This window comes from Pseudozyma hubeiensis (assembly GCF_000403515.1).
Source record: "Pseudozyma hubeiensis SY62 DNA, scaffold: PHS28, whole genome shotgun sequence".
NCBI classification, from domain to species: Eukaryota; Fungi; Basidiomycota; class Ustilaginomycetes; order Ustilaginales; family Ustilaginaceae; genus Pseudozyma; species Pseudozyma hubeiensis.
Window position 1 is genome coordinate 98,853 of NW_012133810.1, and position 22,234 is coordinate 121,086.

General features: G+C 55.9%; 11 protein-coding genes across 11 annotated transcripts; 6 read left to right on the forward strand and 5 right to left on the reverse strand.

The window, feature by feature from the left end:
- Window positions 1–70: 70 nt before the first annotated feature.
- PHSY_002775 (single-stranded DNA endonuclease) lies at window positions 71–3,376 on the reverse strand (the record flags this gene model as incomplete). Its single annotated transcript, XM_012333397.1, has 5 exons — window positions 71–1,307; window positions 1,388–1,826; window positions 1,895–2,289; window positions 2,373–2,521; window positions 2,618–3,376. The coding sequence occupies 5 exons, from the start codon at window positions 3,374–3,376 to the stop codon at window positions 71–73; spliced, it is 2,979 nt and encodes a 992-aa protein (XP_012188787.1).
- A 1,827-nt stretch (window positions 3,377–5,203) lies between these two features.
- On the forward strand, window positions 5,204–6,023 carry PHSY_002776 (hypothetical protein; the record flags this gene model as incomplete). Its single annotated transcript, XM_012333398.1, has 2 exons — window positions 5,204–5,475; window positions 5,558–6,023. 2 exons carry the CDS (start codon window positions 5,204–5,206, stop codon window positions 6,021–6,023), a joined length of 738 nt encoding a protein of 245 aa, XP_012188788.1.
- Window positions 6,024–6,211: 188 nt separating this feature from the next.
- On the reverse strand, window positions 6,212–7,343 carry PHSY_002777 (hypothetical protein; the record flags this gene model as incomplete). Its single annotated transcript, XM_012333399.1, has 2 exons — window positions 6,212–6,816; window positions 6,905–7,343. The coding sequence occupies 2 exons, from the start codon at window positions 7,341–7,343 to the stop codon at window positions 6,212–6,214; spliced, it is 1,044 nt and encodes a 347-aa protein (XP_012188789.1).
- A 722-nt stretch (window positions 7,344–8,065) lies between these two features.
- PHSY_002778 (potential Ran guanine nucleotide release factor) lies at window positions 8,066–8,797 on the forward strand (the record flags this gene model as incomplete). Its single annotated transcript, XM_012333400.1, has 3 exons — window positions 8,066–8,145; window positions 8,245–8,373; window positions 8,461–8,797. 3 exons carry the CDS (start codon window positions 8,066–8,068, stop codon window positions 8,795–8,797), a joined length of 546 nt encoding a protein of 181 aa, XP_012188790.1.
- A 407-nt stretch (window positions 8,798–9,204) lies between these two features.
- Window positions 9,205–12,399, reverse strand: PHSY_002779 (GATA transcription factor; the record flags this gene model as incomplete). The annotated part of the gene is made up of 1 exon (XM_012333401.1): window positions 9,205–12,399. The coding sequence occupies one exon, from the start codon at window positions 12,397–12,399 to the stop codon at window positions 9,205–9,207; it is 3,195 nt and encodes a 1,064-aa protein (XP_012188791.1).
- A 279-nt stretch (window positions 12,400–12,678) lies between these two features.
- PHSY_002780 (ubiquitin carboxyl-terminal hydrolase) lies at window positions 12,679–14,218 on the forward strand (the record flags this gene model as incomplete). The annotated part of the gene is made up of 2 exons (XM_012333402.1): window positions 12,679–12,994; window positions 13,968–14,218. The coding sequence occupies 2 exons, from the start codon at window positions 12,679–12,681 to the stop codon at window positions 14,216–14,218; spliced, it is 567 nt and encodes a 188-aa protein (XP_012188792.1).
- A 577-nt stretch (window positions 14,219–14,795) lies between these two features.
- PHSY_002781 (hypothetical protein) lies at window positions 14,796–17,519 on the forward strand (the record flags this gene model as incomplete). Its single annotated transcript, XM_012333403.1, has 1 exon — window positions 14,796–17,519. One exon carries the CDS (start codon window positions 14,796–14,798, stop codon window positions 17,517–17,519), a length of 2,724 nt encoding a protein of 907 aa, XP_012188793.1.
- A 137-nt stretch (window positions 17,520–17,656) lies between these two features.
- PHSY_002782 (hypothetical protein) lies at window positions 17,657–18,724 on the reverse strand (the record flags this gene model as incomplete). The annotated part of the gene is made up of 1 exon (XM_012333404.1): window positions 17,657–18,724. The coding sequence occupies one exon, from the start codon at window positions 18,722–18,724 to the stop codon at window positions 17,657–17,659; it is 1,068 nt and encodes a 355-aa protein (XP_012188794.1).
- A 166-nt stretch (window positions 18,725–18,890) lies between these two features.
- On the reverse strand, window positions 18,891–19,409 carry PHSY_002783 (peroxiredoxin; the record flags this gene model as incomplete). Its single annotated transcript, XM_012333405.1, has 1 exon — window positions 18,891–19,409. One exon carries the CDS (start codon window positions 19,407–19,409, stop codon window positions 18,891–18,893), a length of 519 nt encoding a protein of 172 aa, XP_012188795.1.
- A 107-nt stretch (window positions 19,410–19,516) lies between these two features.
- On the forward strand, window positions 19,517–19,903 carry PHSY_002784 (hypothetical protein; the record flags this gene model as incomplete). Its single annotated transcript, XM_012333406.1, has 1 exon — window positions 19,517–19,903. One exon carries the CDS (start codon window positions 19,517–19,519, stop codon window positions 19,901–19,903), a length of 387 nt encoding a protein of 128 aa, XP_012188796.1.
- A 276-nt stretch (window positions 19,904–20,179) lies between these two features.
- Window positions 20,180–21,406, forward strand: PHSY_002785 (NAD binding Rossmann fold oxidoreductase; the record flags this gene model as incomplete). Its single annotated transcript, XM_012333407.1, has 1 exon — window positions 20,180–21,406. One exon carries the CDS (start codon window positions 20,180–20,182, stop codon window positions 21,404–21,406), a length of 1,227 nt encoding a protein of 408 aa, XP_012188797.1.
- Between the last annotated feature and the right edge of the window lie 828 nt (window positions 21,407–22,234).

Genomic DNA, 22,234 nt, shown 5'->3' on the forward strand with positions numbered 1-22,234 from the left:
GATGGCGCGACGACCTTCCCAAGGTGATGGATGAGAAAGTGAAATTGCATCTGCTGGACCGTAATCGACATCACAAGCCTCGTTCGAGGAAACGCGTCAGCTGTCTGGCCGGTTCAACGCCAATGAGCTCGCTGAGATCCTCCTGCGACATGCTGCACAGGTCGGAAATGTCCCGCACCTGGCTCATGATGTAGCGGAAGTTTTTCGTGTTGACACCAGGCAGTGCCCGAAGCAGGTCCTGAGGGCCGAGATTGAAGGAGTGCTCGCTCGACGACTGCCAATCAGCGCGTCTCACAATCTCGCTTGATGTACCGCCTTCCGCTTCGAGCACGTCGTCCAGACCTACCAACGCTACTTTGGCAGCATCCGGCTCGTCGAAATTCTGCTTTAGATCGGCGAAAATGTCGGACGTCGCAAAGGGAGAACTTGACCAGATGATTCGCAACCTGGGGAACGCTGAGGTGAGCAATACAAGCTTGGCTTGTACGTCGAGCTCGGTACCGGCGGCGCGTCCGGTCATTTTTCCGTCGGCGGTAGACTTGAGCGAGAAAGACTTGTCTTGGTCAAACTCGATGAGCAAGATCGGATGCTGATAATGGACGCACATGAGCTCGCACTGCGTGTAAAGTCGACCCGAATTGAAACTTTGTATCAAATCCGAGAGACTTTTACGCTCGACACACATCGTCGGTGTCAAGACGTAGTCGCCAACTTGAAGAGTGCACGGGATGACTTGGATGTCGGCGGCATGTAGCATGGAAGGCAGACTGGATCTGAATTCACGCATGTCGACGATGATCCGAGGCGGCTCCGCAGTGGCAGACCTCTGTCCTCCTGCTACTCGGCTGCTGATCGTGCGTAGGAATCGTTGATCCGCGTCTTCCGCTATTGGTCGGCCATCCGCAGATAGCGGCAGGGCCATCATGGACTTTTCTCGAATCAGGCGCTCGAACGACTCTTTCTCCCTACGGAGTGCGCTGAGATACCTTTGCTCTTCGACAGAATCGGCGTAAATGAGAAAGTAGACCCGCACGCCAACGCCAGGATTTGTGCTTCGGTACACTTCGACCCTCCGCACAAAGGCCGGGTCAGGATCATACATGATGACGAAGCGGGGTCGGAGCTCTTGAAGGACCTTGTCATCTTGATCGCCGCGATATGAACGCACGACCACCAGGTTTTCCATGCTGAGCAGCCCGAAAAATGCGTCGAATTCGACCTCGTCAATCTCGTCGGAGATTTGCTCGGCATCAAGAGCTTCAGGGGCGGAATCCTCGTTCTCGTTGCCGTTTGCCGTAGATGCAATGCTGAAGTTGGTCGATTGATAAGGACACTAGCGTCAGTACCTCCTCATAACGTAAAAATAGAATCCAAGTCCCGCACTCACTAGTCAGAGACCTGTGCCGCCTCAGCCTGAAAGCTGGCTTGTCCGGCTGCATCCGTCGCGCTGGTAAACCTTCCGCTCGAGCTTTGCACAGACGACCCGCCACGTTGGCGACGTCTTTTGTTGGCGTAGGCCTGCTGCCCCTTTTGATAAGCAAGCTTCCGCTTGAGCGCTTCGTTGATGGGGCCTGCCTGTGGCAAGGAGCCCTGTGCCGCGTTTGACGTTGTTCGAGTGTCTCCGCTTTCCTGTCCCTCCTTTTGCTCGGCGTTTATTTTCCCCAGACCGCCCTTCCACAAGAAGTATGACTTTAGCAGCTGTTGCATGAGTTTTTTGCCGGGCTGTCCCGGAGGACATTCGTCCATCGAGGAAATGATCTGACGTAGCTGCATGCTCGTTCTTTCCGAACCGCACATGATCAGAATTGTGTTGCCGGCTTCCGAGTCTGTGATGGGGAAGGCGAGCGAGAGGTCAGCACATTGCCTCGAAATGTCCTCATGCAGGTGAACTTACCAGATGCAGCGACATTGAAGTGTATCTCTTGCTCTACTTCGTCGAGAACTTCCTGAAGCAGATGCCACTTCGGATTCTCTTCGAGTACGGGCTCGACTTCGGGCGGGATCGGCCCTTCGTGGGCTGTCCTGAGCGTTTCCCGACTTCCTTCCGCTTGTCGAAGCGCTTCCTCGTCATCTGCATAGCTCTGGTCTTCTGTCAGCGGCTGCTGGGGACGAGACTCGTCCCACACGTACACTCTCCGTTTCGCCTCGTGGAAGATGACATTCGCCGCGTCCATGAAGAGCCAGGCGGACTGGTTTTGGCGTGTGGTGCCCTTGGCAGTCGTTGTGCTCGATGCCAGGATTGTCTCGAGATATGAATTGAATGTCACTGAATCGTAAGTCAGAAGATAGCTGTCGAAGGGAGAAGCAAGAGCAGAAGCGATAAGGATCAGGATGCAATGCCTGCGAGATGCACGTCGTCTGGACAAACATACTTGAGCAGGTTGCGAAGGGTGGTGAGATCGCCCACCAGCTGCTTGGTTTTGGCGCTGACTCGATGCCAAATTGGATCAAGCTGCCTTCGCACAACGACGTCGAAAGCCCGAAAGATGGCATGCTCGATCGAAAAGTCGTCCGTCTCAACCTATCGTGGTCCAGGAGGCATTCCGGAAGTTTGGTCAGCACAGCAAGTTCGCAATTGATCAAATGTACCTCCCTCGTTCGGGGGGATCCGACTCACGTTTGCGTTTCCTCGCTTGAGCTCCGACAGCGACGCATCAAGACACTCGATGATTGCTGTCTGGATGTTGCGCATCGATCGTGTCAAAGGCTGGTGGAGCTCGATGACATCTGCCTTTCGTTGCCCGAGGTCCTTGCTCGTCTGTTGATGGAAGCGTGGCCAAAGTTCCACCTTTCTGATCCGCAGCTGGCTGAGCACGGTCTGTAGTGGACTGATACCCATCGTGAAATGTTCCGGATTGTCCGAGAACGCCTTGAGAAAGCCTTCCTTGTTCTCTTGACGATAGATCCTCGCAATGAATGCTTCGACCGATGTCGGGGTGACTTTCTCCGCATGCAGAACTACAAGTCCTGTGATGAGCCCCGTGGGGATTCTCTTGCTGAGCATGTCGACGACGAGAATCCTCGATGTAACGCTCATGATACCTCCGGAGAGATACATCTCGGATCTCTGCTTGGCAGGCATCTCGTGGTGTATAGCCCGAAGGCCCGGCTTGCGAACACCCAGTGTGGTGAGCTCTTCTCCAATGCCACTCTCTTCCTCGGACGTGGCATTTACCAATAGCACGAGGCTATTTGGCGAATCATATATGCGCAGGATTGTACTGACGATCCTACGAAGCCCTAGTCCCCTCGCTACGATGACCAGCGCATCGCCCTCGTCGGGACTATCGTCTGGTCCTGGAACCAACGAATTGACGATCTGGCAGTGGAACGGAAGCAGGCCAGCCCTCTGCAGGATGCCGTTGTGCGACGACATTGTGGATAGAGGCGCTGGACCCTTCTTGCGCCGGGTCGATCCTCCGGTGCAGAGAGCGCCTGCGTTGTGATCGGAGTCGTAGTGGTTTCAGGAGAGAAGTGTGCCGACTCAGCATTTGGTGTTGGCCCGGGTGTGGAGGTTCAGGGTCTCGACGCGATTCGGGACCCGGAAATGTGACAGACTCTGGATCATGAACGGCTGCTTGAGCTCGTATGGAGACTCGAAGCAGGAACGATGTCGGCCGGCGAGCATACCGGCGAGATGCTGAGGTGTCGGCGTCGCCGCGCGGATGAATGATCAATGACCATGCCCGCACCATATAAGCAACGACGTGGCCGTCGAGGTTGCGCCAACGAGATTTTGCTTCGCCTAAATACGAAAAAGTTGTAAAAGTCCTTGAACACGACAAAATGGAGCATAATTATTTTTCTTCACGAGCATGTTTGCTAGCCGGCCAAATCGGCTGATGCTACCGTGCAAAGCCCTCAAATAAATGAATTTTCTGCAGAGTCAATCAGAGATCGTCCTCATTGTCAGCCATCATCCGGAAAAGATATTTGCGATCTATCTGAGCAGAGCTAAAACCGTAAACAGTCAGTCGTCATGATTAGCTCTGTTTTTCCGCATATGGGACGAAGGAAAGGTCATAAAAGTTTCTCGTTCAACCTCAAAAACTCATGTCATGTGACAATCCTTTTTTCTGGGCTGACTGACGGCAATACCAACAGCTGAGAAAGTGGCAGGCGGTTACAAACACTCTTCAGTGTCGCACGAAATCGATTTCTGTGGGTAGAATCCAATACATCGTCCTAGAGAAACCACAAATGGCTTCGCCTGAAGAAGAGGCTCTGGATTCCGACAGAGATTGTAGGAACGGATGCATATTTTTGAGTTTCGATTCCTCCGATGATGCTGGCTAATATTCAGATTTTACAAATATAGTCAGACAGATAATCTCTTGTTTTTTTTTTGCTGTTCGTATAAAGCTCAGTACTATGTCCAATCCAACGTGAAATGGGCGTGGCGAATAGGTAAGCGCAAATAAAGATAATGCTACATTCTGATCACAAATTTTAAAATATTCGGACGACAAAATTGGCAGTCATAGATTCGAGGGGGTTCCATCTTCTTCAATGACAATATTGCCACAAAATGTTTTTGTCAAGAGATGAAACCTGCCAGCTTGGTGACAAAAGAGCGGCGAGATTTTGGTATATGTATAGTTGCCATGAGGTGGCCATCGTTTTAAAATGAGAAGACAGCCTTGGATCTCTTTGCTGACGTTTGGGCCTTAGGCATTATCGAAGCCTCTAGAGTGTCGAAAGCAACGCATCACAATTTCTCATAGAAGTTCGTCATATGGAACAGACAGCTCTGTTCGCGTTGATGCATCTGAAGAACTGTTGTCTTCGTCGATAGCGATCGGTGAGATGTAGAATCACAGACGTGCTGGACGTCCCAATTGGGCAGCTGTACGTTATGCCAGAAGCCCATCCACTTCATGTGCGACGACGAGATCCAGAGTACTGTGTGCTCATGCACAGATTGTTGTGAGATGAATGGAGAGCGCAATCTCACGCGCGACGCGTACAGTGTTGGTTGCGTCCCGCGTTGCGTCTCGGAACATCGGAATTTGACGAGAGGTGGTGATGACTCAAGGTGTTGAACTCGTCTGAACTCAGCACGAAAGCCTCTGCTCGATTTCGCTAGCTTCTTTGATTCGTCTGTACCACCACACTACGCTCCCATATCGATCACTCGCTATCGCACGCCGTTTCCAAGACCGACCTGCAGCGCTGCACAGAATCTCGTTGACAGTCCGGAAAGATGGGCAAACTCAAGCTAGCGATGGTGGCAGCCATGTCGCTGACGAACGGTATCGGCAAGGACGGAGGACTGCCTTGGCGGCTCAAGGGCGAGATGGCATACTTCCGCAGCGTCACGAGCCACGTCGCAGAGGACGAGAAGCGTGAAGGAGCTCGGAACGCGGTCATCATGGGGAGAAAGACATGGGCGAGCATCCCGCCCAGGTTTCGACCTCTTGCAGGCAGGGTCAACATCGTGATCAGCCGGACATCAAGTGCCAAAGATCTAGGGATGTGAGTGTCGTACTGTGCTGCGCTACCCGTGATCACTGCTGACTCATACACACGATCACTTTTGCCGCTTTCACGCCTACAGCGATCCAGAATCGAAGGATGTGCACTTGTTTGCCTCGGTAGAGCAAGCTCTAGCACACCTGGCGGCGCCTCAATCAGGCATCCACAGGGTGTTTGTTCTCGGAGGTGCCCAGCTGTACAGGAATATGATGAGTCTGGACTCGAACGTGGCGACGGTGGACCAGTTGCTGGTGACGCGGATCCTGGCTCCGCAGTACGAGTGCGATGCGTTCTTCCCGGAATTCAGGACGGCGCAACAGTACAAAAGCGAGCTCGATCACGCCAATGCGATTGCGGGGGCCGGGCAGGTTGGATCGGAACAACCAGCATCTACGCTCACGCGGCAAGAATGGACGCAAGCATCACCAGAATCGCTGCGAGAATACCTGGGCAGCGCATGCCCCGCTGCGCTTGCCGATTCCAAGGACATGGTGACGAACGAAGGCGAGACGTGGTATCAATACCAGCTCTGGGAGAAGACAGGCTGAGCAACGAGGGGTGTACTTGAATCAATCCTATTTCGCTTTCTGCGATTCATTTTCTACAAGACGGAACCGCGAAGCGACAGTGTGCAACAGAGGCAGAATGGAAACCAGACGAAGTGAACGATGTGCAAAGTGTCGATGGAGATGTTAATGAAGCAGACGAAGCAAGCTATGAGAGCGCTGAGCTTGACTCAGTTCGAAGATGACTTGCGGCAGACGAAAAGCATCATGGGCGTGAAGAGCTTGGTGCGGCCGCCGTCCACGAGAGCGTCGGCGGCGGTGACGAGCGAAGCGCCGACCGAATGTGTGCCCTGAGGCACGAGGCGAAGAGTCTCGAGCACCTTGACCGCGGTCTGGGTGGTGGCGCGTCCAATCTTGGTCATGCGAGCAACGGTGAAGTAGTCCCAGACGGTCTGGCAATCTCTCAAGCTACCGGCGATGGGGTAGTACCAGGGAATTTTGTCGCCGCGGTCAGCGAGGTCCTCCTCGTGCTGGATCTGGAAGCCAACCGACTTGAGTGCGTTTCGAGCGTTCTGGATGGAGCGCATCTCGGGAATGCCGTCGCCGACCTCGATACCGTGGGCGATTCGCTTGTGCTCAGGGTTCTTGGGGTCCCAAGCGTCGGTCATGCACCACTCGTAGACGCCAAAGGTTCCACCGGGCTTGAGCACCTTGTGGATCTCGCCGTAGATGCCTTCGAAGTTGGGAGCGTGGCAGGTAGCCTCGATGGCGTAGACGGCGTCGAAGCTGTTCTCGCCAAAGTGCTCAGAGAGCTTCATAAAGTCGCCCTTGACAACTGTGGAAGCGGAAAGCATCGGGAAAGGTGGAAAGATGGTTCAGCATGGCGGACTGGATGCGAAGAACGAGTTGAAAAGCAGACTTACATTCGACTTGAGCCGAGAGACCGGCTTTTTCGGTGTACTTGCGAGCACGCTGGATCTGATAGTCGTTGTTGTTGAGACCGACAATGTTTACGTCGGCGAAACGGGCGATCTCACGCGCTGGACCGCCGACACCGCAGCCGACATCGAGGACGCGCATCTTGGGCTTGAGGGCCATCTGGTGGGCGAGGTAGTGCTCGTGGCGAGCGATGGCCTGCATGAAAGCCTCACCAGGGTAGTAGCGGGCAAAGTGGAAGTTCTGACCCCAGCCGTACTCGTACAGGTCGGTAGCCCCATCGTAGTAGCCGTTTACGACCGATGTGTATTCGGAGAGACGGTTTGCCATGTCGGTAGCCGAGTCATCCTTGGAGTCCTTCTGCCAGAACTTTGTGTAGTTGGCAATGCCCTCGTTGTTGCGGACGTTGGTAGCGGTAGGTGCCATGTCTGTAGCAGCAGAATGCGAGTTGAGTCAGCAACGAACGAAGCTTAACGAGGTGACTTGAGCCAGAGAGTACTCACTGAAAAAGAATTTTAGTATGTACAGGTGTAGAGGAATAGGGGAGTTGATGATGTCGGATGGTGAGAAGCGTTCCAATCACGTTCTGGGGGATCGACACTCAACACACACACACTCACACGCACACGCCCACGCCCACGGACTTGGGTTGACAGGGTTCCGCGAGTTGCGAGAGCGTGCGGGCGGCAGATCTTCTTGGTCGGACGCACATTAATCATGAGATTTTGCAAGGCGAGCGCGTGTGAGGGAAACGCGAAGAAAGCCAGAACCAACACGGCGAGCAGCACAGCCAAACCGCCCGCCACACCAAGACTCGAGCCGTGTGGACAAAATCGATTCCTCATGAACGTGAAATTCTTGGAAAAGGCAACCAAACGACAAAAACCAATCAAGATCCATGGCAGTGCAGTGCAGTGCAGTGCAGGTCTGAGATGCATGGTCGAAAGCAGAAATGAGCTGATTTCCCTGTTCCAAAAACGTTCAACTTTCCAAGCTTTGCTGACTTCGAATGACAAAGCGAGAAAAGTCAAGGATGCCTCCACCCAACCTCCTCCATCAATGATACATACATGACGTCCCAGCACAACTATGATTTCCAGCTGAGCTTGACATCTTGTGGCCGCAGCTCCGTTGATCAAACCGCTTCAATGGCACCTACAACTGAGACAAGAGCCCTCTTCGGCGGTGCCATATCCATCGATCTGCCGTCCGGCTTCATCGATGCAAGGTAGGTTCATCCGATCCTAGATTCCAGACTTGAAACAGCGATACAGTACACTGGCTGACGTTGGCAGCATGCTGTCCGTGCTTTCAATATACTGTGCAGCGACTTTCGACAGGTACCCGATAACCAAGAAGTTTTCGTGCGCGACGATTCCGACATCAGCCTCATCGTCGAAGTCTTGCAGCTTGCAACCGATGAAGGTGCAGACGAGAATTTGGACAAGGCTGTCAGGTGAGTCCGGAGCGGCCGCATCCATCATCTCCTCAACAGCCATGTCACGCTGACCGCATCAGCATCTCATCTTCTCGACTGCGGCAGATTCCATTTTTCCTCGCTAGCTCACGACAACTCCGCAACCAGCTCAACCGTCGACGATTCAGAAATCCCATCATCACACACGCAACCCCCAGCCACACCACCACCGGCGCTGCTCACCGGGACGCAGCTGGTCAGGAAGTTTGGCAAAGCTTCCGAACCCGAAGAGCAAGTCACCATCCGCGTCGCGCTCTGGCGACTCCCCTCCAAGCACATCGACCTCGTCCTCAGCCTCAACGATCCCTCAAAGCACGACTCACCCTCGCCTTCTCAAGCACAGGTCGCGTTCCAACTCGCCGCTTCTTCCCTGCAGATCCGCGACTGGAACTTGTTCGCCTGAAGCTCAGCAAAAGTCTAAGAAGCAACTCACATCAACTGTCCCTTGACCGCAAGCACAAGCACATTTCGGCGCATTGCGCAACGCCGAGTAGCAGCACCTCGCGTCAGCACAGATCGAATCGAAGCAAAGGAGCCGCTTCATCTTCACCGTAGCTCCTCGGCTCAATCCAGGTCCCAGCACGACAGTGTACAGAAGGGCCATCCATCCAAGCTGCGACACTCCGCTGTCCAACGATGCTCATCAACTCTCACAACGCAGTTCCACAGATCCCGACCAGGCGGCAAAAGGAGACGAGTATAATGAAACATGTTACCCAAACGAGAACCAAAGAAAACCTATCAAACATGACCGAAAAAATGAAACTACTGTGTGAATTTTGGTAAGGAGCCCTGGAGAGAGACTCCTCTTTAAGCTTCAGCCGATCCGGAGCCGCGACGGCTTGCGCTGCCGCTGCCCGTTCCGCTACCGCTGTTGGAACCATCCTTCTCGGACGTGTCGCCCGATGTTGTGGTGGTGGCTGCCGTCTCGTCCGACGCATCGCCCGAGCCTGAGCGCCGACCGATGAGCGCCCTGTCGCCAAATGGCGTTTCGGACCCCGAGCTGCTGCTGCTGCCGAAATCGGTACTGTGCCCCGCATGCAGGTACGCCAACGTTTCCGTCGGTCGCAGGTGCTGTCGGTGGCCGTAGCCGTGGTCAGGCCGACGCTTGATGGGGCTTGGCATCTGTAGGTGAGGCACAGCAGCACCTTGACTTCCAACGCTGTATGCCTGTGGATCCTTGGGTCCGCTGGGTCGGCGACCGCCAGCGATGCCCGCGAGCGTCGGACTTTGCGGCATCGACAGCCGGCCACCGTTGGTCGACGAAAGCTGCCCTCCGGCAAGATGGTCCCTCGATTGGCGACGCAGCGCGCGAATCTCGTCCTTGAGGCGTCGGTTGACATTCTTGAGCTGATGCATCTCGAACACCCACGACGAGCTGCGATAGGTCGACAATTCGGCAAACACCGATGTCAACGAGTCGACGCTGGTTCCCGTGGAATCAAAGGCGGGTTGAGGACCGCCCTTGGGATACGCCACGTTGGGGACCATCCACGAGTTCTCAGGAGACGCGCGCTGGACATGCACAAACACGGTGGAAAGTGCGGGTCCTGCGGCGGCAGAGGAAGGGTAGAAGGACGAGAATACAGGCGTGGTGTTGCCGGTTCCGTCGCCCATCGTGTGCGCCACGCTCATCGCCTGGCTGCTGCGCAGGGCCTGCAACAACGAAGGTGCGGCTTCGTAGTTGGTCACTTCGAGCAGATGACGACCAAAGATGTCCTTGTCCTCGCAGTTGAGCACCTCTGCGACCGGTCCGGTAGTACTGAGGAAGATGCCATCGATCGAAAGCTTGGACCAGAACGAGGGTTGTGCCGCTTGGGCACCACGACGAACGTGCTCCCAGGCCAAATTGTAGACAGGACGAGGGCGACCGCTCGAGATGACCACCTTTCGACCCTTGCCTTGTTCGAGGTGAAGCTTACCGGTGCTCTCAATCCATCGGTGACCGTCGTGCTTGTGCCTCATGCGCAGAATCAAGTTGACACGCGGACCTGCTTGGCCGCCACCACCCTTGGTCAATGGATTTGCGACGCCCTCGGTTCGAATGTTTCTCGAAGCGGCCGCAGCAATGCTGGCATTGCTAGTTGAATCCTTGAGCTCGCGGAAGACGGGCACGACGTCGCTCGGATGGCAGAACTCCGAGATGGATTTGCCGATGACCTCATCGGCAGTGAAGCCAAGGATGCGCTCTATGGAAGGCGAGACGTACAAAAACGTACCCTTCAGCGACAGCACGTAAATGAGGTCATGCGAATTTTCGAGAAGCACGCGGGACCACTGTTTCGAGTCGCAAGGACCGACACCGTGGATGAGATCGAGAATATCGGCGGCGATGGCAGCTTGTTTGCTCGCTTCAGCGTCAGCGTCCTTGGTCATCTCGTCGGAAGCGAGGATGGCCGAGGGCGGAGGGTCATTGATGGAGCGGTAATTGACGAGGTAAGAGCCGTCCTCTTTACGTTCCAAAATGGCGCCAGGCTGTTCGACCAGGTCGACCTGGAAACCGACGAGGAAGTCGACCTGCGAAGGATCGGACCACGAGACGGGCACGACGGTGACGAGGTTGATGAACGGGCTGCCGTCCTTGCGGTAGTTGATGAGACTCGCCTGGCACTCTCGGAAGCCGCCGAGGTGTCGCTTGAGATGCTCGACGGCGCGGTTGTCGGTGTGCTGACGCTCAGCACCGGCCTCCAAGGCCACGCCAGGTGTCTGGAGGAACCGGCAATTCTTGCCGAGGATCTCGTGGAGCGTGTACCCAGTGAGGTGGCAGAAAGTCTCGCTGGCGTAGATGAGCGGCTGCTCGGGATGGCGCGCATCAGAGATGGCAAAGGAGCAAGAGAGGTCGACCGGACCCAGCGCGATGCTGGGATTGGGGCGGGTGATGGCACGCGAAAGAATACCGAGCACATCTACACCCGAGCTGGAATATTTGTTTGAGGTTGGGATGGCCTCGCCCGACGTAGTGTTGAAAGTGCCTTGGTAAACATGCGAGGGGACATCGACACCGCCAACGGCGCCGCCGTCGCCGCTCACGCCAGCTGGCTGGGGCGCGAAGGAGTTTGAGCGACTGTCGGGCATCTTCTGAGGCGACATGCTGGACGACGACACGGATGAGCCAGAAGAATCGTTCATGAACGAGACACTGCGGGAGGGCAAGGGCAGACTCTGCTGCGGAGTGGTGCTGATGTGACCGTTGTCGACATTCATGCCACGCTTAGCGCCTCTGCCAGCCACAGCGGGAATACCGGATCCGATGGCTGGCGCAGAGGCTTGTGCGAAGGCTGGCTGAGGAGGTGGAACCATGCCGGCGCCTTGTCTAGCCGCTTGACGCGAGAGGCGTCGACGCTCTTGGAGGCTGAGGTTGGCGCAAGCAGCGTTCGGAGCGGTGATGTCGCGATGCATGGGAGGCGGGACGCGCTTGAAGGTGGAGACACGCGGGATCGACGAGGTGCTACGGTTGCTTCCGCCATTGGAGCCGGCAAGCGTGCTTGTGTTCATGAGATGCGAGTGGTGAGCAGCAATTTGATCGCGGTAGGATGCAGCGGGGCCACGCTTGGCATGCGGAGCCGTGACGGGCGTAGGCGCAGATGACGCCGAGAGGGGCGTCTGACCGTTGACGCCACGGGCGGCGCGGACAGCGCCAGTCGCGAAACCATTTGCGATTGCGGCGTCAACCGGAGGCGGCGCGGAACCAAAGTCGAGCGCCGGGGCTGCGTTGGTGGCAGCACCCATGTCCCACGCATCCATGATGTCTCTGCCGAACGACTCGCCATAGTTGCTGCCGTACACGAGGGACGAACTGGACTGACTCATGAGAGAGGGACCGGGCATCATGTCGATTGCGGCATGGCTGCCCTGGTCCGAACAGGACGAAACCATGTGGTTGGCAGGGGCGAGAAGCGAAGAGGCATCTGGCTGAATAGTATCGTTGATGGTTGAAATGGATGAGGTGACCTCTGCCTGAGAAGGCGAGGAGATGAAGGCGTCAAAGTCGAAAGTATCTGCCATGATGGAGACAGGGGAGCGTTTATCCTCGAGCTGGAGACAGAGACGAGACGAGAAAGGCTGAACAAGACAAAAGCCTGGGCGGAATACGGGCTTGGGGTATAGAAGTAGAGGCTGAGAAAAGTTTGCTGAGGGAGCGCAAGGAAAGAAACTTTGGATGCGATCAGAATAGCGCTAGCGTAACGAATCGGACGCTGTAAAGAGGACGTGCAGACGAGAGGTTGGTCGAAACTGTGGACTGTGAGATACAGTGCTGTCAGGACAACTTCTCGCGGACGACAAATGGGAAAACTGAGTGATGTACACCTGTTGACCCTAGCTTCTGAGGATCGAGTTGAAAGAATGTCGACGTGTACGAATCAGATCGGTCGAGATGGAGGAGAAGTACTTGTGCAATATTGGGATGCGAAAAGGTCGCAGAGTTGCAGTGAAGTGTTGGCAGAGCGATGTCGGCTGCCTCTGATGCCAGGGCAATCAAGGATGGATGATGATGACCGGAGTGAGTCGCGAGCGCGACAGGCGCTGAAGCGTCAAGAGCCTAACCTTTCACTTGGCTGCAAACTCGAGTTGAGGAAGCAGCGACGATGTGAGGTTCGAGGTGAAGGGTAGACTACGACGCTCAGAGCCTCTTGCGAATCGCCGAATAAAATTCAAGGCGATTCGAGAAGGTGAGGATATAGGCAGTAGACGATGCGCCTATTGTAAAGGCTGAATGTGGTTGTTGGCTTCGGATGGTGGCGTTTCAGCGAAATGCAGCATCAAGCCAGCTGATAATAAACAGCGAACAGAGGAGGTAGTACTAGCTGATGCTGAAGAAGGGAGACGATGGACTGTGTAGGAACGCAGAATTGTGCGGTGATGTGGACGACCAGTGATTGTGATCAACGAAAGGGGTCGGTCCGGTTGGTTGGTTGTGTGGTCGAAGGGTAGCTGAACAAGGCCTTGGCAGGGTTGAACAGACGTAGAGAAGCCTAGCGATATCGGAGGCTGTAGATGGTGAGATGCCTAAAGGAGGCGAAGTTGGTCAAGTGGATAGACGTCGAGATGTGGTGTTACTGGACCATGGAAAAGGTAAGAGATGACCCAATGATTTGCGACGATGGCAATGGAATGGTAGTCTAACGTCAAGGTTTGGTGTGGATGCTGAGCGCGCCTGTACACTCACGCAACAGCAGCGCAAGGGCAGCACGCCGCAGCACAGTGCAAGTTTTGCTCGCTCGTCTCGTCGAGTCGTCGACTCTGGTGTGATGCCGGAATGGTGAACGCGCGCTGCTCAGCTGGACGGGCAGTTGGCCAGTGTGAGACGACGAGGGCTGTTCCAAAAATGCGGTTCAGTCGATTTCGACGCAAGCCTCTGACCCTGCGCCCGGATTTTCGGCACTGTTTGTTCTGGTTGATTTGGTCGTCTCCTCTGGTCTCAAGCCTTGGAACCAAATTTTCATTTCACATTGCAGTGAGAAACCTTTCTAAATAGAATGGACTTATGTCGACGCAGCCATGCTTCTCGCGCCGTCTTTTCCTTGCGGCACTTGTCGGCATCTCCCATCTGCAAACTTGTGCTTTGCTTCTAGTAAACAGCTGTGGTAGCAGCGTGACAGGTTCTGATTGTACTCATCCGTTCGTATTGGATCATCAAATTCGGTGGATAGCATATTTTAATGCTGCACAGGGGAGGCGACAGCGAGCGGCACAAGTTTGTCGCACAGGTGTCAATTTTGTCGGAAAGGTGTCGGGCCTTCACGTCGGCAAGGGACTGGACGGTGGCAAGCGGCCACCGATGGCCGTGGAAGAAAGCAAGCCCTACACTGGTGAAACGCCTTAGGCAGAGGTAGGTGTCAAACTTTGCGAGCGTCAGTGTTGCGTCTTTTTGCTGCATCACGTCTCGATCCTCGGCTTGCAGCGGACGTCGAAGCCGCCACCTGCCACCCTGGCTGTCGGCATTTGGACTTCTTTGCTTTCGACAAGAAAACTTAACGCCACGCAAGACCCCAGGGTCTCGGGGGTCCACCCCCACCCGGCAGCCTCCCTCATCCCTTTCCCTGACAGTGGATGGATGGCGTTTCCCCCCCCCCTCCTTGCCTCGCATGTGCCGTGTCTCGATCAACACGAAACGCTTACATCCGTTTTGGCGCGGATGCACGCGTCTGTCAGAATGTCGAGCCAAACTCTCCTCCTCATTCTTTCTCGCTCCCTTGCCTCCTCCTGTTACCTTCATCTGTAGATACTCTGAATGACCCACTGGTTAAATCGCTCGCACACCGCTTGGTAGGCGTTGCAGATTCTGTCCAGGACAGGTCGGCTGCGGTCTTGGAGTTCTTCCTTTCTTTTTTTTTCCGTTGCCTGACCAGTCGTACGTGTCAGATCACTGGTAAAATCGCCGATGTACAATTCTGATCGGGATGACCCGATGCTGCGTGCAAGGTCCAATTTTTGTGATTGTTGGTGAATCCAACGTTGCTATGGCACACGAACGACGCATGCCAAATCCAAGTCCAGCTTTTGAGAAGATCCTCTCGTCCCTACAGAGACCACCTCTATCATCCTTCCACTTACTTCTCCTTCTCCACGCCTCAGACCGGTACACCTCGCATCGCTGCTTCCTTTCCACCTCGGCCCGCTTAAGTGCTGCTGCAATCATGGACGACGATGACGACGCTTTCTTGTACGGCGACGAGCCAGCTCAGCCTGCCGCCGCTGTCAACGCACGCGACACACCCAACGGTGCTTCCACAGCTGCTGTGTCATCCAAGCCCGAACTGAACGATGTCAGTGCAGCGGCCCAGGGCGACCTTCAGGATCAAGACGGACAAGGTGACGACAAGGACGAAGAAGAGGAGGAAGAAGGGGATGATGACGACGACGATGATGACGAGGATAGCGATTCCGACATCGAGTTCATCATCGACGCAACCCAAGAGGCTCAACCACCTGCTCGGTCTGGTTTCCAGAGGCCCGCCGCCCCCGGCGCACGACCCTTGCCCACTCAAAGCACCCCTCAGCGTCCTCAATCTACGCTCACATCCGAATACACTCCTCTCTCCCGCTCTCAACTCCTAGCCAATGCAAGTCCAGCCTCAGCCGCCGCTGCCAGCACCGCTCTTGCCCAAGCTACTGCGTCCACATCGCTCGCCTCACTTCTCCCCGCCCAAACGACGCCTCAGCCTTCGACCGCGCTTGACGGCGCAGCACCCGAGGGCGGCCCTCCCTCTGTTCCGTCCAATGCGCCAGCTCTCAATCTCTCGCCCGGTCCTCAAGATCGCGCTTACCCCAAGCCCGAGGATATCGTCGACCAAGAAGAGAGCTCCACCCAAGACATCTTTGACATGGATCTCGAAAAGCTCGCAGACAAGCCCTGGAGGCGCTACGGAGCCGACCTAACCGACTACTTCAACTACGGCTTCAACGAGGAATCATGGAGTCTTTGGCGCGGCAAGAAGCAGCGCATCACCGACGCCAGGAAAAACGCCGAGAACAACGCCTTTGGTGGCCACAATGGCGACATGATGTCCAACATGCAGCAGATGATGTCCATGATGCCCCCACCCCAGGCTATGCAGGCCATGATGTCCCACAATGGCGGCGGTCCGGGCGGCGCTGGTCCCATGGGAATGCCGCCCATGCCGCCTGACCAGATGATGGCCATGATGGCAAGCATGTCCGGTATGCCCGGGATGCCCCCTATGCCAGGCATGCCCAATATGCCGGGTAACATGCCACCAATGGGCGGTGGCGGCGGTGCTAGGGGCATGAATCAATCCATGATGCCCGGCATGTTTGGTGCTCACCAGTCCAACGGTGGCCCACCTGCACACCACAACGATCAACACAACCAGCAACAGCAGCAGCAGCAGCAGCAGCAGCAGCGCTTCAGCCATTCGCCATTCCCACAAGCTCCCAAGCAATTTGACGCGCAGCACAATTCTCCTTACCCGCAGTCTCAAGATCGAGACGCAAGGTCCAACGATCAGCAAGCTGAACACCGCGATCACACAAGAGGTTGGGACACGCCTGCAGATGACAGCATCAAGCAGGAGTCCAAAGACGATGCTCAACTTGGCCTTGCACCTTCCAACGCAGGTGGACCAGCGATTAAGCCGATGTCAGAAGCCGACATGTCGCTCTTCTTGGGCGCTGCCGGTGTCGATCCGTCGCAAGCAGCTGCCGCTGGCTTCCCTGTACCGAGCGGCATCAACGACGCTTCCGACGCCAGAAGGACCCCTTCAGCTCCACCCACCAAGCCCGGCCCGCCCAAAACGGCGCCGTCGGGACCGGCGGCGGCGAAAGGGACCTCGATTCGGGGACGCGCGGCTGCGGCTGCGGGCAGCGCGCCAAGCAGCTCGCGCGCTCCACGAGCAGTCTCGCCAACCCTTCCGCCGAACGTCCCGTCCGGGCCTAAGAATCCGGGCAAACGCTACAACGATCGCGATACTGGCGCTGGCGCTGCCGATCTTCTCGACTACGGCGCCACTGCAGGCGGAGGCGGAGGCGGCGATGATGACCGAGGCTACACCGATGGATGGGACTCCAAGGAGCGTAGCCCAGATCGCAACACTCGACGCAGCGGTGGTGCTGGCTCTTCAGGCCGGAGTCGACGCGAAGGAACCTACGATCACGACACAGCGAGCGCCAACGGTCGCGACAACAACGACGACGGCGGCCACAGCTCGCGTCGCGGCGCCAACTCGTCGAGCCGTTCATCCAAACGTACCGCAGCCGACGAATGGGACGACGATGCCGCCTCTCAATCGTCGGCGAGCGGTCGACGTCGTCGCGCCACCGGCGGAGGATCTTCGTCCCATCGATCCGATTCGCAACGAGAACGCGAGTCCTCCTCGTCCCACCGCGATCGAGACCGCAGCGATCGTGATCGCGAACGGGAAAAGGACAAGGAGCGCGAAAGAGAGGCGAGGAGTCAAGCCAGATCGGAACGTAGAGCAGGCAGAGATATGGACGAACCAGCCATCCCCACGGGACCCGCGGCAGGCGTGAGCGGCAGCAGCAGCAGCAAATCCAGTCGCAAACGATCCGCACCCGAAGATCGAGATGCCGACGAGCATCGCGACGGTCCCGCATCCAAGAGCAGCTCGAGCAGCAGAAAAGGCGGTTCGCGCAAAAAGCGTTGAAGCTAGCGATTCAAAATGCGTCGAAATCACACATCAGCGCCTGACAAACGCAGAGAGAGCTTGGTGTGAAATCGTGTCCGATTGTGAGAAAGAATGAAAGAGCTAGAATACAGGAGCTGGAGGCGCAAGAAGCCAGGTCAGTAGGAGGGTGAAGCACGCATGGCCTCGGAAGATCGTCGTTGGGAGCCTCTTCGCGGCGACAAAGGAGGTGATGCCGAGCGATCTCTGCCTCGTGCCGAGTCGTGTCGTGAATCACTGGGGTGACCCCACCTTCGCATCGGTGCCGGCTGGTCGTAACCGTTGCTACTTCGAAGCGAATCCTGCCTACCAGTGGAAATCATTCGATGACGGTCTGGATGCATGGCGCGCGATGAATCTTCCCTTTCTCGATGCGAATGCCATTCCGTGCCCGCTCTGTATGGCTCGTGGCGAACAGCACGTCGATCTCTGCTGGCGATGCCGATTGGCGGTCTATCCCTGCTGCGCATTTCCGGCCGTTGACTGGGGAGATCCGTTGGCGGCTCACAAGTCTTGATGGTCAGGCTGGCGCCATCGATCTGGCCACCGTTCATGTACAGTGCCGCCTTTGCCGCCTCCTCGACGCAAGACATGAAGATATAGGCGGACCCATCGCGCTCCTTGCCTGTGCCTCTACTCGGTGTGAGGTGAACACGTTCCACTTGACCGTACCAGCCAAAGATGTGATGTAGATGCGACTCACGCACGTTGTGGGTCAAGAAGTCGATACGTAATGCTGTCTTGTTTGTGCGACGTTTGGAGTCCAGACGGTCGGCACTAACGCCCACAGAGTTTTGGCGAGGCGATGGCGATCGAGACCGTGAGCTGTGGGGATGCGATGGAGAATGCGACGAGCGAGACGACATGGAGGCGTCTGACAGTGAACGTGATCGTGATGCTGAATGATGTGAGCGCGACTTTCTTCGGCTCATCCGAGCATGAGGAGATGCCGAACATGGATCAAGTCGACCATCGGTAGGGGCCGAATCGGTGCTTGCGCCATCACGACTCGAGCCAGCTCGGCCGTACATGGCAGTCCACTCTGACTGTCTCGAGAGAGCTTGATCCTTCTTCTGCGCAAGTATTGACGATGTTGGTGAGAAGAACGATAGGAAGCGCAGGCCATGAAGCTGGTGATCCGTGCCCAATGAATTTCTTGAATTCAACACAAAAGTTGCAAGTTGCATCTGCACTGCTCGACTCAAAATGACTTGCACGCCACTTCTTAACGACGGCGAATTTCGTTTCTCAACCAAAGACCACTGGCAGCCCCGATCATCGCAGTCAGGAAAGATTGAAAGGAAACAGAGGTATCATTGCATCGGATACAAAACTTGTACAAACAGATGCGAATCAGATAGCCTTGAGGACGTTGTCAGCCGAAGTGACGGTGACATCGGGAGCGTTATCTTCGACAAAGGCCTTGCGAACGACGCCACCCTCGACGACAAACGCGTATCGCTTGGATCGGTGATTGCCGAGCAAACCGCTGGCGTCAAAGTCCTGACCCACAGCCTTGGTGAAGGCACCGGTGTCGTCGGCAAGGAAGTGGACGTTGGGAGCGCTGTCGCCGCCGAGCTTCTCCTTCCACGCCTTGACGGTGAACTGGTCGTTGACGGCAACAATGTAGATGTCGTTGACACCCTTGGACTGGAACTCCGAGGCGTGCTGGATGTAGCCGGGCACCTGCGACGAGCAGGGAGGTGTGAAGGCACCGGGAACACCCACAATGATCGCCTTGCCCGTGAGGCCATCGAGCGAAACGTCGGCCTGTTCAGGGTTGTTCTCCTTGAGTCTGATGCCGGTCTCGAGCTTGGCGCCCTCCTTGACGTCGCCCTTGATGGCAGCCTTGATCTTGTCGGTGAAAGACATTTTGGTAATAATTGGTGAGGGTTGAGGTGGAAAAGATAGATTCGATAGATGGGTGGAAGGTGTAGTTAGATCAAGTATCAGAATTCTATCGAACAGCTCAGGTATATATGTTCCACATCGAGAGTGGCTTCGTAGACGTCTCGGCGAACGGGGCAAGTCAACGCGCTCGCAGCTGGTTTTGCATCATTGAGCTGGGCCGTTGTGTCAAACGGCAGCGGCAGGGCCGCACGGACTCGTTTCGCCACCCGCAGATGAGCGGCAGTATGGAAGCCTTGCCTGCAGCTTCTGCCACCTTCGCGAAGCGGAATGACACCATTCGCCGTGGCTTCCATTTCAGTGCCTGCGTCGGGTGTGTTGAGATCGCCGCGTGCGGGACATTGGCGCTGCAGCGAGAGCAAGTGCGAGGCCGCATGACCTCTTCTCGCTCCGCCTGCAAAGTGGAGGCCGAACCTGTTTTTTTTCCTTCGTGCAGCTGTTTCGTCACAAGAGCGTAAATAAGTCACATCCCACGCCGCCATCGGGCACATCACCGCGATTCTTTCGGGCTCTCCGCTTTGCTCACCGATAGCCGTGAGTCAGTTTGCAATCCGCGAATCTTCTTGTTGATCGTCATCGGCTGCCAGGATAAAGACGAACGCCACTAAGGCAAAGGAGCACGTGTAGCTGTATGTGACCGAATGATGATTGATGCACACCACTCGGATGTGCAAGACAGATATTGAGCAACGAGCACGCTCGGACCAGGTGTTAATCCCTCCCGAACGAGCGACATGAAGAATTCCACCGATCTTCTCAACTCTGAAGTCACAACTAGCTCGACGGCTCATCCAGATTGCAAGACAAAATCTCTCAACGCTACTGTCAGCACCGCTATGTCGATGCCGCAGAGACTCAGAGTAGGCGTGGTCGGTGCGGGCGAAGTGACACAGGTGGTGCATCTGCCAACGCTCAAGTTCTTGTCGGATCAGTACACGGTGGTCGCCATCTGCGACGTCTCGCGCGAGGCGGCACAACATGTTGCCGCAAAGTGGGGCATCTCCAACGTCTACGTATCGAGCTCCGAGATGGTGCAGAGGGACGACATCGATCTCGTGCTAGTGGCCAATAGCGACGAATACCATGCCTCCTGTGCCATCGAGGCGGCCAACGCGGCCAAGCATGTCTTTATCGAGAAGCCTATGGCACTGACACGCCCCGATGCTACAGCGATTCAAGAGGCAGCCAAACGCAACCAACGAAAGATCTTTGTTGGCTACATGCGTCGCTATGCTCCGGCCTTTGCGCTCTTCCAAAAGCTTCTCGCCGAGTCCGGGCCCATCCGACACGCCATCGTCAAGGACATTATCGGACCCAACTCGTTCTTTGTCTCCCAGTCAGGCACCAATCCGAGGAAGTTTGGCGCCGACATTTCCGACAGCGATGGCAAGGACAAGGCTGCCCGCGCAAAAGCCATCTTGGCAGAGGCAATAGGATCGAAAAAGGCGTCTGACGCACGACTCGCATTCGTGTATCGGCTGTTGGGATCACTCGGAAGCCACGACCTCAGCTTCATGCGCGAGGCACTCGGCGGCAAGCCGGACAAGTGCCTCTCTGCATTCGCGAGCAGCGATGGCATGTTCATCTCGGTTTCGTTCGAGTACTCCAATCGCGGCGCCAACAAGGGCGACGACAAGTTCAACGTGCTCTACACCACGGGCATCCACAATGTGGGCGTGTTTGAGTCTTTCTTGGAGGTTTTCACCGACGACCGTGTCTTGCGCATCGACATCGACACGCCTTACGTCAAAGGGTTGCCCATCAATGTGACCGTCAAGGAGAACGACGAGAACGGCCACTACTCGGAACGCATTATTCGAAGCACCTACCAGGATGCATACACCACCGAATTCTTGGAGCTTCACCAAGCGTTGACCTCGGGCAACGACCTGAAAACGACGCCACAGGATGCCATGGAGGATCTACATGTATTTGAAATGATCATGGCGCATCTTAGCTGACCATCTTGTTGACGACGAAGTCGATGCCGCAGAGCCTGGATAGGTAGATTGATGCCCGCTGTTGCGGGGTTCGGATGAATCCGAAGATTTCGAAATGTTTCTCGATCTGCAATTCGTACATTTCACGCTCCAGTTTCTTCTTTTCTTCTTCTGAGTCAACTCATACTTTTCCGACAGCCTGGCTGGTCACAACTGCATGTTGCATGGTGCCGTAGCCTGGTCGTCATCGCTCTCGGGAATCTGCAAAACGGCCTCACGATTCAATTCGATTCAGACTGTCAAGCGAAGACCGGATCTGATCCCGTTGTGTCAACGAAGAAGATTTACACTGAGGCAGCGTTGCACGGTGAAATGAACGCGGGGTTGGCCGACTAGCAGAGATTCAAAGAGACCCTGTGTGCTCCAAAGAAGCAGCCGAAAAAGGCGGGAAGGGTCACTTTACAGTGGCAGCCGAGAATCGATGGAATTTCATACAGTGGGCCACGGCGTGAAATCGGCTGTTCCCGACACGGCTCTTTAACCGCGAACTTGGCATCACACACAATCGGCGGCGGCGTCTGGTGCTGCAGCCGTCTGTTTAGCCGAAGGATCCGCAACCGACGACACCCTGCTGGTCTCGCTCCTGCTCTTGACTTTTGCTCTTGCTTTTGCTCTTCTCGAATAACGCTCCTCCATCCGTTGCTCGGTGAGCCACCACCATCATCACGGAACCATCCGCAATCTCGGAATACTGTAGCACGTCTCTGCGGCGAGCTCGACGGTTTCTCCTCAATCACGCCTGTTCCGGGGCGCAGGGTCCATCCACATTTCGCGTGCTAGCGTCAACCC